We start from the raw sequence: 15,131 nt of genomic DNA on the forward strand, positions 1-15,131 counted from the left end.
AACAACCAGCAAACAAAAAATACCCCAACTTTTTGCCACTTTATAATTTCCCGGAAATGAAAAGGATCAGCCACTGGATTGTCAGGCTTATGGTAACTAAACCAGAAACTTTTTGAGGTTGATTCATAAAAGACTTCAGTACACTAGCAAGACAGCACAACAAACTGTTTTTCAATATTTCATTCATTCAAAACATCCAAATCAACACTTACAAGTATTTCTATCCTTGCTTTCAGGACCTGATCTTTCTTGATATTCTGCACATGTATAACTGGACCAGTCAGAATGTTTTTTCCTGCATTACTGCAGTCCACAGAATACATAGGAAGGTTTGAAGCACCTAGAAACTATTCAAAATGTAAAATTAAACTTCAGGTTTCTTTTACAAAATAGGATTAAAAGCCGCAATAACACCTGCATTCCCTTCTGAACTTAGTGAAGTGCTTATGATAAGTCTTATCTAATACTATTTTTAGGCAGCAGACTTGCACTTTCACGTTAAAAAAAAAAATAAAAAAATTAAAAGTACGCAGTATGACTTTTTTTCCCTTTAACAAATTTTAGCACTGTTTATGACACGTATATGACCTAAAAAACCTTAAAATTTTAGCTATATATTCTCACATATTTTTCTCTTGTATTTCTAAGGCTAGATTCCTCTGATTCTGAAATTTACTGAATGACTCACAAAGGATGAGGCAAGAGAGTCACCATTATGGCAGCCGAATTACAGAAACTTCAAAAGCATTATTAAAGATAATATAGTCTACCTAGATGCCAAAATAAGCTCTTTTCCCAGCCCTTTAAAAAGCACATATCAAAATCCTTATGACAGAATGAAATGCAGTTTACCTTACAATGAACTACCAACTTTGGCTGCGCTGTTATATTTCCTGATTCATCCAGTACTTCAACCTGGAAGGGGAAAGCTGTACCATTTTCAATCTTTAGAATTTCTGAATCTGGTTTTACTTTCAATTGATGAGGAGGGCCTGTAAAAATGCACAATTGAAGAACAGAGGTTGCATTTTAAATAACTTGTGAGACACTGGATTTCAGTTTGGGCTATCTCACAAAGTTTTTAAAGCTGGCTACCAAGAAATCTGTGGTAACAAGCCATTATATTAGTTAGGCAAACATGATGAACATCAAACATATACAAGGTGTAAACGCATGATATATTACTTATAGCTATTTAATCCATTTAGTGTTTACATACTATATGGATTCATGCTCATCAACAAGAAACTTGGAGCTTCCTCCTGATATGTTAAAACCAAAATATCAATGTTCAGATATCTGATCAACGGTCATGTTCAGCAGGTTAATTACCAAACCTACCACAGCTACAACTTGTGTGTGAATACAAGCCAAAGAGTTGTGTTGACATTACTTGGATATTAAAGTGGAACTATTTAAGTAAGGCTACCTCCTGGAACATATAATTATTTTGTAAGCTTTAAAAAGAGAAGGATGTAATAGATTACTGTTAAAAGACAAGTTCTGAAGGAATGAAGAAGGCCGTTTTTCAGAAACATCCTTTATGCATTATTCATTAAAACTTGCATTTCAAACTCACTGGCTGAAGAACAAGACAGACCAAAGTAGCTTTTATTCATTCCTTCCTCAAAAAACAGCTTTAAAAGCCAAAGATAAGTCCAATGAGAAGAAAGAGGCAGTGAAGCATCTCTACAGTGCCAAAAGCTAAAGATTCTAATGAAGGATGAAGTTGCCTTTAGTCCAAAGTAAATAAGCAAGCAATACAAAATACAGTCTGTCTCAAGTCAGATTGTTCCACTGCATCGTCTACATGAAGGCGAACTCCTCAAAAGATACATAATAATGGAATATATTAAACACTGTTGGCCTAATAAAGCTTGAAGTACACAATTTCTCTGCAAAATGAGATGTTATAGCCTGAAGTTTGTTAATCTAGGAGGCCAAGAAGTCAGCCTTCAAACTATACCTTATCTCCCAAATCCAGAAAAACTCAGGTAACAAGGGATAATAGGTATCACGCAAGGGAATCCTCAGCATGAAGACATCCACAAAACATAAAATTCTAGAAATGGCTGTGGACTTACAGACGTATATATGTCTCTCTTTCATTATGATAGTCAACATGGAACACTAAAAATTTCAGACACAATGCCAACGGCCAAAGCATCCCCCCTTTGCTGGGGCAAGAAACTGCATGAGCACTAATGCTTTCACAACATGCTTTTCACAGGGAGAACAGGTCAATGCAGATTAGTACAGGTTAATGGGCTTAATGCTGTAGAAAATCAAGAAGATAAACAAATTCATTCATGTTAGAAAAATATTTAAAAAATCAGTCTCAAGCAAGCGGAAGAACTCCAGCTGCTAAAATAATAGATAAGATTGAGCTGTGACTTTGATGTTACTCCTGCCAACAACGACATGCCCTTCACTTTACTTAGTTTCAGTTATCACTTGGATGAGCTAGAATATCCTTTTTTATGTCTCGCTAAATATTCTACCTTCTTGGGAGAAGCAGCATTTCATTAATAGTGTCAGAATAAAGTTCAACAGCAATTCACTAATTTTTTTAAGAATACTTACCAGGCTGCAATCTTATTTTAAAGATTTGTGTGTCTTCTTTCAAACCAGGAAGAGTAACCTTCAAATTAAAGTTCTAGTGGAAAGAATATTTTAAATATTAACTTTAAACAAAACCAGATCACAAATTAACTCACATAGTCAATTCATATATATGTAAATTTCAGAAGACTATCCAAATTGTCTCACGCTGCTACATAAATCAAGGTATTTTTCCTGTACTAAAAATCTTGCCTTTCATGTTATTATTCCCAGAGATGTTCAGTCTAGGATCTGCATGTTAAACTATATGGTTCTAAAACCATTAAAAGCAGCTATCATAACTTACGGTTTCCTGCTTAGAGGCTATTTCAGTGGTGAAAAAAAATAGATCAGTTATAAAAATAGTTCTAAAAAGAAAGGGTCTTAAAGTTCTGTGTTCATTACTCCTCAGCTAATTGCCTGAAGTAAGGCATCACAATTATTATCCAACCCATGTTTGAATAAGGCCATAAGAAAAACAACTGCTGAAGAAGTGCATTACTAAAACCGATTATTACATTAAAATCAGAGAATGAAGCAGTCTAATCAATAATCTTAAAAGCTCCAGCTTTAAGAAAACTAGTTGCACTGCAGATATATGAATTTCATCATTTATGTATTTGAGAATATTTAGTTGCAATTCATGAACTGTCACTTTTACATGTTCAGAAATGCTGCCTCTGGGACTGTTTAGTTTCCTAGCTTATGCCCTTCCCATGCCTGGCAGGGTATGTGCAACATGAACGCCTTGTAGACTGGATGAAAATGAGCAGGCAATTCTTCTGGTTTGCTGGGTAAGAGAAGGAGATAGTGCAATGAGGCCTGGGCTGCTGCATCACATCTGCAGCCTCATCAAACACACGATCTCATCAGATGATGGCTGGTCACACAGGTGCCTGAAACTCTCCTGCTCTGACTGGCCAGCCAACTAACTACATTTGTCTGTCTGCAAGCCAACCAGCACATATCAGCTGAAGGCCCCGTTAAACCAAATGGTGAATCACCAGAACAGGGGAAGGCAATATATACTGAAGTCAGATGTTGAGGGACTGGGGAAGGCAGGGAGTCTTGGAGATGGGGACGAGTGAAGTGAAAAATAAGGTAGGGAATAAAAACTAAGGAAACCAGTATAACTGACAGCTGACGTTTAATGTTACTAAGTTTAATTCTTCGGGAATCCATTCTATTAAACTGTATTTATGCACTAAACACTCCCCCTTTTTTTTTTTTTTTTTTAGTTTCAACCCCTTTTCTGCAATACTAATTTTTTACTTAATGCCGTCTTCTGTGATTTCGCATACTGGGTACACTACCACATACCCAAGTGTTGCTCAGCTGCTCCCACTCCAGTCCCATGAGCTAAGAGCATGAAGCTATGGGAAAGACAAATTGCTCCAGGTAGAGCTATAAGAGATCATTTGAAAATACCCTAACAAATACCAGCAGCCATTAGTGTAGGCCAAACTTAGCTAACACTATGTGACAATCTGTTTTACACAAAAATTATTTGCTCTGTGTGTGTGTGGTTTTTTCTTTATTTGTTTGGTTTGTTTTTTCCTTAAATATATTACTTCAAGTTTAATTTCATTAGCCTACCTTGCCCTGGCAACTATTTACACAGCCTTTAGCAGTGACACCCTTAATGACACACTTTGTGCCTGTAGTTATTCCTTCATACTGCAACGTCAATCCACTAGAAAAATACATAGAAAACAAAACAGAATCAATTTACAAATAAACACAGTGTTTTAATATACAAGATACTTTCAGATATTCTCATGGAAATAAAAGAAAAAAATGCCCGTTAATTTATGTGAAAAGTATCCACTATATTACTCAGACAATCCCCAAAGAACTACTGTATCAATGTCACATGAAGAAAAGGACAAACTCTCTCCCCCAAGAACCCCCAAAAGATGGCTGAATTACCTAGCTTCAAGAATTGGTTTAATGTTAGTTGTCAACTGTGTTGCATGACCAAATTCATCCTGCAATTCCAAAGGAATATTAAAAGGTACTCCAATTCGGAAAGGAAGCTCCAAAAGTCCCACTGAAAATTTCTCTGGTTTGCCCTCTAAGAGAAAAGAATAATACATTTTTAGAAGGAATTATGCATATTTGCTGGCTTTCTCTTACTGATGGCAACTAAATCAAGTAGTTTTCAGCCTCAAATTAAACAAGCTGTTTAGAATACTGTTGTAACCAAAATCATGCCTTATTGATTGATCCTCTATTTGAAATTACAGTAACATAAAAGCAATAGTTAAAACATAACAGCAGTATACAACAAAACAGGACATATACAACAAAACGGACATATACAACAAAACAGGGCAGCTAAAAGTTCCAAAACACTTAGAACATCCATGCAGCACCTGAGAGCAGACAAGTTCCTGTGGATAGCTTTTCTTACATTTAATTGCTTTAATTCTGTTCAAATAAATTCATTCATGCAACAAAATATTTTTGTTCTACAACTATCCCAAATGTGAGAGATAAAGATGAGTAATGATGAGCATTTGAAAAAAGAAATGTAAGAAAATCCTTCCTGTGAAATCTGGCCCTGTTAGGCTGCCTCCAATTAGGTACTAAAAAAATGAGACCAGAGTGGTACAAATGAGGGCTTGTAAATCAGCATAATGTTTTGTGTAATCAAACTATCTTGACCAACTGGCCTTTGAAAAAAGAAGCAATGCAGTGCTGAGCTACATGGTAGATAAATATCCTATCAAATTATTTCAGACACAAATCAACAGCTACTTTTAATACCTACTAGTATGATTATCAGAGAGCTGCTTTTGCACAAGAGATGTGAAAACCATGGAGGGAGGGAAAATGTTACCTTCTGTTGGCCAAAATTATTTCTTGGTTACAATAACAAAAATACCTCAACCTTGAAGTGTTCACAATTTTGTTTACAAGTGAGTGATAAAAGTGTAAAACGAGCTGACAAAAATAACAGTAAAAGAACTTCAGCACTGTCGAAGTGAGTAACTACCGAAGTTCCAAACTGTTAGCCCATTAGATTTTTAGTGTGTCTATTCCTTTCAGAGGAGATTTGTTCATTTCAATTGTTATGGCCAAGGGAACCTTTAATTGAAAGCTGCCATGCTGGGGAAAGTCACAGTTCTATTGAGAAAATGTTTTTAAAATACAGAATGAAACTTTGCAACTTTTAAGGTTCTCTTTTTTGCTTAGATAAAGAGATAAAGAAGGAGCAGACAAGGCTCATTTATGCATTCATTCAGAGAAAGAGCTTCCCCCAGAAGCTCCAGAACTTCACAGAAGTGTCTTGATACTTCAATGCCAGGTTTTCAAACATGTTTAAATAATTAGTCTTTTAAAGTAATACCAAGAATTTTTTCTGTATTATCATACAAAAATACTTCTCTCTATTCTGCCAATAATACTTCTGAGAAGCTTTTAGAAGAATATGCTACAAAGAACTCTTTTCTGCCTAAACGGTTTGCATTCAAAGCCTCTCGTTTTGTGGAAAAAATGTAAGGCTATTGAAAGCATCTATTTTTTCTTGATCTTCTTGGAAACAGATGCTCGTTCTACCTCTTGAACCTGTGGCAAAAATATTCATTTAATATTACATGCAAAGGAAGTGGTATTTTCTGTCTTCCTCTCTCCCTGTCCCCCCTTGTAGATAAAGCTCACAGACCAGACGAGGTTGGAAGGGTTGTCTGGAGATAATCTTAACCAACATCTCTGACTCAAGTCAAGTCAGCTGCCAAGGCCATGTCCAGACAGCTTCTGAATGTTGCTAAGAATGGAGAACCCACAATGTCTTGGGCAACCTACACCTAGTCACCCTCTAGAGTGAGGTGCTCAGTCAACTTCACAGTGAAAAAGTGTTTCCTGGTGTTCAATCTTCCTTCATGCCTTTATAGATATTGACAAGGTACCCGTGTATCTTCTCCAGGTGGAGCAGCCCCAGCTCTCCCAGCCTTTCCTGACATGAGAGATCATAGAATCACAGATTATCCAGTTCCAACCCCCCTGCCACAGGCAGGGACATCTTCCACTAGACCAGGTTGCTCAAAGGCCCATCCAACCTGGCCTTCAACACTGCCAGGGATGGGAAAGCCACAGCTTCTCTGGGCAATCTGTGCCAGTCCCTTCATCATCTTCATCGCCCTTTCCGGACCCTCTGCAGTATGTCCACGTCTCTGTGTTGGAATGTGCCCAGCACTGGGCACAGTACCACAACTGTGGCTTCACCAGTACTGAGTAGAGAAGAAGGGTCACCTCCTTCAACCTGCTGGCAAGCTCTCCTCCTAGTGGAGCTCATCATGGCTCACAGACTTATGTACAACCAGTTTGCTTAGGTATTCCCTGACCTGATCCTCTTTCACCAAGGGTATATATTCCTTGCTCCAGAACTTCCACAGGTCTCTGCAGCCTGGGATTCCTGAAGGTCCACCTTGCTAGTAAATCCTGAGGCAAAGAAGGTGTTCAGTACCTCAGCCTTTTCCATGTCCTGTGTCCCCTGCCTCATTCAACAGTGGGCTCATGTTCACCCAAGTCATTCTTTTGTCACGCATACATATTTGTAGAAGCTCATCTTGTTACCTTCAATATCCCTTGCCAGGGATTCCAGTTTCAGTTCCAATTGGACTTCAGCTTCCTTAACCCCGTCCCTGCATGCCTGGATAGTGTCTCTGTATTTCTCCCAGGTTACCTGTCCACACTTTTACCTTCTACATACTACTTTTTTGCATTGAATTTTGCCAGGAGCTCCTGGTTCATCCAATGCAGTCCTCCTGGCATTTTTGCCTGATTCCTGTTCATTGGAATAGACTAGATTTAAGCTTGGAGGAGGTGATCTGTGAATATTAACCAGCTTTCTTGGGCCCCTTTTCATCCAGGGCCTTACTCCATGAAACTCCACCAGGCCGATCTTTAAGGAGGCTACAGTCTTCTTTCATAAAGTCCAGAGTTGTGAGCTTCCTTTCTGCCCTCCTTTCCTTTCATGATTCTTAATGCTACTATCTCATGGTCACAACAGCCAAGGTTGCCTTCAACCTTCACATCCCCAGCGAGCCCCTCCTTGTTTATAAGTATGAGGTCCACCAGAGCACCCCTCCTTATTGGTTCCTTTATCACTTGAGTTAGGAAGTTGTCATTGATGCACTCCAGGAACATCCTGAATTGTTTACACCCTCCTGTGTTGTCTCTCCACCGGATATCAGGGTAGTTGAAGTCCACCACAAAGGCCAGAGTCTGCAAACATGATGTTGCTTACAGCTGTCTGTAAAAGGCCTCATTCACTTGTGCTTCCTAGTCAGGTGGCCTATATAGCAAATACTGATTATGGTGTCATCCATACTGGTTTGCTCTTTAATCCTCACTCAGAAGATCTTAGTTGGCTCATCATCCATTGCCAGGCAGAGCTCCATACATTCCAGCTGTTCACTTACATAAGAGGCACCTTTATGGTCTTCCTGGTCTGTCTTTCATAACGAGTTTGTATCCATTGCAACATTCCACTTACGTGAGCCATCCCACCACGTCTCAATGACTAGCAATGTTGTAGTCCTGCTGTCTCTAATCCACCATGTTTATTCCCCACGCTACATGCATTAGTGCACATGCAGTTCAGAGATCTCCATAAAAGGGTGAGTCTTGGTGATAAGATAGAGCAGGGGATATATAATCTGTAGTTAGCATGTATTTTTGCAGATTCATTTTCTAAGTAAATAGATATAGATTTTCTTTAAGTTGTCTTATGATATATGGAATCAAAAGTCTGTTTTGTTTTTAATCCTATGAAATCTCATTTGCAGCTAACAACAGTCCTTTATAATTTAAGAAGTTAATTGTATTTGACGAAATCCATCCACAGGTCCTGAAGGAGATGGCAAACGGGGTTACTAAGCCACTGTTCATCATATTTCAAAAATCAGGGCAGCCAGGTAAAGAACCAACAACTGGAAAAAGGGAAATACAACCCCCATTTTCAAGAAGGGGAAAATGGATGACCCAGGGAACTACAGACCAGTCACTCTCACCTCCATGCCTGGCAAAATCTTGGAGCAGATTCCCCTGGAAGGCATGCTAAGGCACATGAAAATCAACAAGGTGCTTGGTGACAGCCAGCATGGCTTCACTAAGGGGAAATCCTGCCTGACCAATCTATGATGGGGCTACAGAACTGATGGACAGGGGTAGAGCAGTTGATGTCATCTACCTGGAATTGTGTAAAACATTCGACACTGTCCCACACGACATCCTTGTCTCTAAACTGGAGAGACATCAATTTGATGGATGGACCACTTGGTGGATAAAGACCTGGCTGGATAGCCTCACGCAAAGAGTTGTGGTCAATGGCTCAGTGTCCAGCTGGAGACCAGTAACAAGTGGTGTCCTTCAGGGATTGGTGTTGGGACTGGTCTTGTTCAACATCTTTGTCGCTGACGTGGACAGTGGGATTGAGTGCGCCCTCAGCAAGTTTGCCGATGACACCAAGCTGTGTGGTTCGGTTGATACCCTGGAGGGAATGAATGCCATCCAGAGGGACCTCGACATGCTTGTGAGGTGGGCTGATGCCAACCTTATGAAGTTTAACCATAACAAGTGCAAGGTCCTACACCCTGGTCAGAGCAATCCCAGGCACAGCTACAGGTTGGGCAGAGAAGAGATTCAGAGCAGCCCTGTGGAGAAAGACTTGGGGGTGTTGGCTGATGAGAAAATGAACATGAGCCAGCTTCAGTGTGCGCTTGCAGCCCAGAAAGCCAACCGTATCCTGGGCTGCATCAAAAGGAGCGTAACCAGCAGGTCAAAGGAGGTGATCCTGTCCCTCTACTCTGCTCTCGTGAGACCCCACTTGGAATACTGTGTGCAGTTCTACTGTCCTCAACATAAAAAGGACATGGAACTGTTGGAACAAGTCCAGAGGAGGGCCACGAGGATGGTCGGGGGACAGGAGCACCTCCCGTACAAAGACAGACTGAGAAAGTTGGGGCTGTTCAGCCTGGAGAAGAGAAGGCTGCGTGGAGACCTCATAGCAGCCTTCCAGTATCTGAAGCTGGCCTACCAAGGATGCTGGGGATGGACTCTTCATTAGGGACTGTAGGGATAGGACAAGGGGTAACAGGTTAAAACTTAAACAGGGGAAATTTAGATTGGATATAAGGAAGACACTCTTTACTGTAAGGGTGGTGAGGCACTGGAATGGGTTGCCCAGGGAGGTTGTGAATGCTCCATCCCCAGTGGTGTTCAAGGCCAGGCTGGACAGGGCCTTAGGTGGCATGGTGTAGTGTGAGGTGTCCCTGCCCATGGCAGGGGGGCTGGAACTAGATGATGTTAAGGTCCTTTACAACTCTAACTATTCTGTGATTCTAGGATTCTATTCCATATTTCTGGACAGAAAGAGCAACTACAAACTAGCCTATAGGCTCTACCCTTTTTCGTAAATAGATGCCTATTTTCCCTGGAAATGTAGTCTTTCCAGCAAAAGAAATAAAACTTCTTCAGGGAATCACAGAATCATTTAGGTTAGAGAAAGAATCTTTAAGATTGTCGTCTCCAAGTGTTAACCTAAGAGAACCTACTAGCAAGGCTGTACCTGAATTACAAGGTAACCACATAGCTTACAAGCTTCCGTAGTGTCATTAAGATCAGAATCTGTGAATTTTGTTGGGAAGATATGATCAGACATATTATTTTAGGCCACATACATACAAGAGTGTCTGGCAAGACAGAGTAACATCAGACATATTTAACAGTATTATTTCTATTCTGGTATTCCGGTAAGTATTTTATGGTGGTTAATCCAAAGATACACCCATTATAACTGAATGAGAATTTACTTTTGCATAGGACTCTTCTTTCAATTAAAAAGAAGCCAACAAAAAACTTCAGTCTCAACATGCACATTTTAAGTGTATAATCTGTTTTTGAATGAGTTTCTCTTCATGGTTTATGCATGAAAGTTGGCCTAAAAAATAGCAGTTTTATGAAATAATATTTATGCCAGTGGCATCCGGAAAAAGAGCAATTCTAATTAAGTAAAAGTTTATTTTTGTTAAGTACATTTGGAAAAGTTCACATCAGGGAAAAGCTTCTGATTCTGTTAACACTTTTTTGCAAAAACTAACTGTATAGCACAGCCAACATGTTACAGGTGAGAGCAAAATCTATTAGGCAAAAATCATATTTGCCTGCAAATTTCGTTATTTGACATGAAAATGCTGCTTTCAAGTGCTGAAAATTACCTCTCCATGAAAACACGAATAATTTTGATATACAATGACTGAAATACAGACACTAAAAGAAAATTGGAATGACTGGATTTCTTACCTATAATAGTAAATTTAAAGATTTTAGATGGTAGAGGCCTTCCTGCATAAGTGTCTGCATTACTTTCATTCAATACTACTTGTAGTTTCAAGGTGTAGCTCCCAAGTTTCTGAAGATTTTCTAAACAGAAATACAAATACAATTAGAAAGCAAACCAAGAAAAATTATAAACAAACTGAAAATATTACGTATGTGAACTTACCCATTTTTTTAAACCAGTATGGCCATTTGCCTCCATGCTGACTGATATGGGAAATTATTTCTTTATTCCCAGTAGGTGCTGCAAAATAAACAATTAGCTACATGTAATTAGATTCTACACCATAATTGTTCATTTTCTTCATGTATTACTTATCACTCATTGTTAAGTATTACTATCACCTCTAAATCTAATAAATATAAATTCAGTTTCATACTTAATCATGTTGGTTACATATTAAAAAAAAATAAACTCCCTACCTAACCCCATTTTAATTAAAAATTGCTAGGCTCAGACATATTAAACTGAAAGCAGCAGATTTGTAAAGCTGAATTTTATTAGTTCTTTGGTTGTATGCTCCCTGTGAAGTCCGAGCACTTGTAGGGTGTGCACTCCATGCTGGCAACTGGTCAGCTATCAACTTTCTTAAATGGGAGCCATGTTAAAAATGTGCAGTTGACTGAATGTATAATCGAGGAAAGAAGAACATTCCTTTTTTTCTCCAAATTAAGAACACACTGAAAATTCAAAGCAATTTTTAGTGAATGGTTCTATAACCTAAGATAAATACAGGAACACATTCAAGAGGCATTAATATATTCAGTATATATTACAATTTAGTATATTTAAGATATTAATATTTTACAAAGAAAATATGTATATATTTTATTTGCAATATATCTTAATATTTATTCATATTTTAAGTGTAATAAATACAGAATGCAAATGCAGTAAGATTACACAGGATAAAAAGAAATGCAGTAATGTAGTTGTTTATTGTCTGAAACCTTTCAGAAACAAATGTTTTTCTAAAGAGGAAAAGGTATCTTATACTTGCAGGATTATTACAATGCCAACGTTTGCTTCTCATGTAAACAAGTTTCCATGTAGAACATTCTGAAAACAATGGATAACTAAATATCCCTGCTATGGTGTAATATAAATCCTTGGGGAGTACAGACAGAGGAAGGACATCTGTAATCTTGTTTCAAATTACATATTAATAGCCAACAGCCGTAGCCTTCATGATCTGGGAAAATTCAACGGTGCATGTGTGAGACAGATGCATCTCAGCTGCATTTCCGATTGTGGCTTACAAGAGGGAATTAGCAAGATAATTGTTTGGTCAAAAGAACAGTTAACAAAGTTCTAAAATAAATACTTCAGCAATAAAAAGTTTGCTTATTAGCTCACCCCCCCCGAAAAGATGCCTTAGTATTGCCACAGATTGCCACAGCACCTACTTGAGTGTTTTAACAGAGGTACCTGCAATTTAAATGAGGCTGTTGGCAAATACAATCTGATAATCTGTATTATGTGAACATTCTTTTTCAATTCCAATTTCTTAATGCCACAGCACACAAGCTTGGACAACAGACATGTACAGCAGACAATTCCCATACAACAAGTGCCACTGAAACACTAAGTGTTGTCTTATGACAAGAATACTAAACTGAAACTAAGATAGTTCCATTTAGTTTCCTTTGACATGTACCACTACAGTAACCTCAGTGCTTCAGAAAGATATTTTTACAACTCTTACCATACAAAGGAATTGGATTTTCCTATTGTATATAGGAAGCAACAAGGCAAACAAGACTAAGTTTCTGTAAATTTTAGATTTATTTCACACATGTAGAGTTGGAGTTTTCAGAGAACTTAGCGTTCTAATTCTGTGTTCAACACACAACTGACCAATTTCAGCTGCCTCAGAAAGAACACAGTTCAACAAACGCAGTGTAAAAATATTAAGTGAAGTGCCCATACAACAGAAACCATGAAACAGCAGCTCACACAAACTCGATTTTGCAAAATTCCTAAGTGACTTTACATTAGACATTCAACAAGTGCAGTCCCTACTTTTATGCAACTTGTGTGAATTTCTATGTTAGAAATGGTATTCATTTTAACCATATTCTTGTGTATATTAAGTAGTTTGGAACTGACAGGCCCTTGTTACATGGGATAGAAGATGTAATCATAATACAGCATTAAACCATCAAGCACTTGCCATTGAAGCGAAACGAGGCTCTGGAGTCCTATATGCTCTGATGCGATATCGTCCTTAAAATTAACAGCTATATCCATCTATCAAATTCTAACATATAATACGTATATACACAAAAAAATGCATTATCCACTATCAATTTTTAAAATAGTAAAGAATCAGTTAAATATACAGAAATACTTACAATGTAAAATAACCTTGAGTTCAACAAGAAGTTTCTTTGAACCTCCATGGCTTGTACCTGGAAGTTTTTGCATCGCTTCGCCTTTTTTGTTCAAAATTTCTATTCTTAATGCCCCTGTATGTAAAAGGAAAAATGTTGCACTGTTAAAATACGCTGTGTATTGTAAGTGATCAGAGATTTCTGTATTCTTGTTTTTTTTCAACAAGAATGCATAATATATTTTTAAATGGATATTTTATTTTTTTGTATGTGGAAGAAAAAAATATACCTATTGGTGTACCAGCAAATCTTGTTTCATTTGGTAATAACTCATCTCCTTCAGGCCATGTCACTGATAATTTGTCAGGAAGTCTAGTGAAAAAGAAAGAGTGAACAGTTTTTCCACGAGTTAAAAAAACAGGGTAATTTATCTTTAGTAGAATACACATGAAGCTATTTTCCTGGGGGGACGACACCAGACTATTTCTTACAGATTTTGAGTTCCACATTTTTTTTTTTGTTTCTACTGAAACAGCTGACTGCTTTCCCATTTCCCTGAAGAAATACTAAAACTGTTATTAGGATCACTACAAGTAAGTAATTACAATTTAGAGCTTACCTTGCCATTTCATCCTCTATGTATTTTTTAACAGCTTTTTCAGACACTGTTCTGTCAAGCTTTGAGATTGGAATAGTCTTCATTTCAGCATACAATGCCTGAGGTTCCTGAAGCAAAAAATCGTATACAGTTATAAACAGCCAAATTATAGTATGTCAGATAAGAAATACCTGTCTATGAAAGGACTAAACAAGCCAGCATAGACATAATGCAATATAACAAATAACTACCTGGTAACACCACAAGACACTTCTAAAATTTGCTGAAATCACAAGGGTTAAGAATTGTGAGAATTAAGATTGATACCAAGTGTGCTACTCTATTTCATATGCAAATTTAAGTAAAAGAGGTCATTGATAATGACTAATAATCTTACTATATTTACACTAAAACTAATGGAATTGAGTAGTTTGATTATTTCTAGACTGCTGACTCTTAAAAGAAACCCCCACAGTAATTTTCACCATCACTTAAATACATCTGACCCAGGATTATGTTTAAAGATTCCATCCGCACTAGCTGTGTGAATCCTTCTTATATTTGTCTTACCAAAGCAATTTGAACCTCTCCTCCAGTGGCAAATATGTCCCCATCATGGTCTCCATACAAAAAAAATTTCTCAATAGTTCCATAGAATATTGGAAGAGTCTTAACAGTTTTCACCTGAGAAGACAACAATTAACATAAATACATTGCTTCTGCATCAAATGCATAGTATTTGCCTTTTATAGGGTTCAAATGCTCTATTACAAAACAACTAACTTACCAGCTGTCCGGTTTTGTATGTTTTTCCGTCCCACTCTATTGCAGCATAAGTTGTCCAAGGGCTCTGCATTCTTTTGGACGGTAAGTCAGTACGTGTAGTTACTCCTTTAAAGACTGTGAATTTTATCTGTTTGTCATATTTTTCATGACAGTCTTTGAGCCACAAAGCAAATTCTCTGTCAATTTTCATTCGCTGCTCCTATAAATAGATTACAAAATAAATATATATTGTTAATGTATTACAAAATTTAAATCTGTCAACTCCAGAAGCGTGAACAATTACAAATACAGCGATACTGCACTCAAACAAAACCAGATTTTCCTTGGAAGCATTACGAAATTCTAGGAAAGCTGTATTTCAGAGAAAGTGTTTCCCCCAGCACCCAGATTCTTATATGAAGAGAGTCTTTCCACAAAAACTGTTATGTAACAACAGAAGTCACTGTTTAAGGAAACAAAAGGAAACAGA

At 37.8% G+C, this 15,131-nt stretch overlaps 1 protein-coding gene across 1 annotated transcript in view; it reads right to left on the bottom strand.

Moving 5' to 3' along the window:
• SMCHD1 (structural maintenance of chromosomes flexible hinge domain containing 1) overlaps positions 1–15,131 on the bottom strand; it is a 71,117-nt gene that overhangs the window by 33,841 nt on the left and 22,145 nt on the right. The window contains exons 13-24 of the mRNA XM_057397561.1: positions 14,664–14,861; positions 14,447–14,560; positions 13,898–14,004; positions 13,568–13,650; positions 13,300–13,413; positions 11,111–11,188; positions 10,909–11,028; positions 4,531–4,675; positions 4,198–4,294; positions 2,584–2,656; positions 853–992; positions 213–347 (exon numbers count right to left, since the gene is read on the bottom strand). Coding sequence (XP_057253544.1) covers positions 213–347; positions 853–992; positions 2,584–2,656; positions 4,198–4,294; positions 4,531–4,675; positions 10,909–11,028; positions 11,111–11,188; positions 13,300–13,413; positions 13,568–13,650; positions 13,898–14,004; positions 14,447–14,560; positions 14,664–14,861 — 1,404 coding nt within the window. The remainder of the gene's footprint in view (positions 1–212; positions 348–852; positions 993–2,583; positions 2,657–4,197; positions 4,295–4,530; positions 4,676–10,908; positions 11,029–11,110; positions 11,189–13,299; positions 13,414–13,567; positions 13,651–13,897; positions 14,005–14,446; positions 14,561–14,663; positions 14,862–15,131) is intronic.

The sequence above is a fragment of the Pezoporus wallicus genome, unplaced genomic scaffold (assembly GCF_028554395.1).
Source record: "Pezoporus wallicus isolate ANWC-B61680 ecotype Strahan unplaced genomic scaffold, APGP_CSIRO_Pwel_v1 contig_227, whole genome shotgun sequence".
Lineage (NCBI taxonomy): Eukaryota > Metazoa > Chordata > Aves > Psittaciformes > Psittacidae > Pezoporus > Pezoporus wallicus.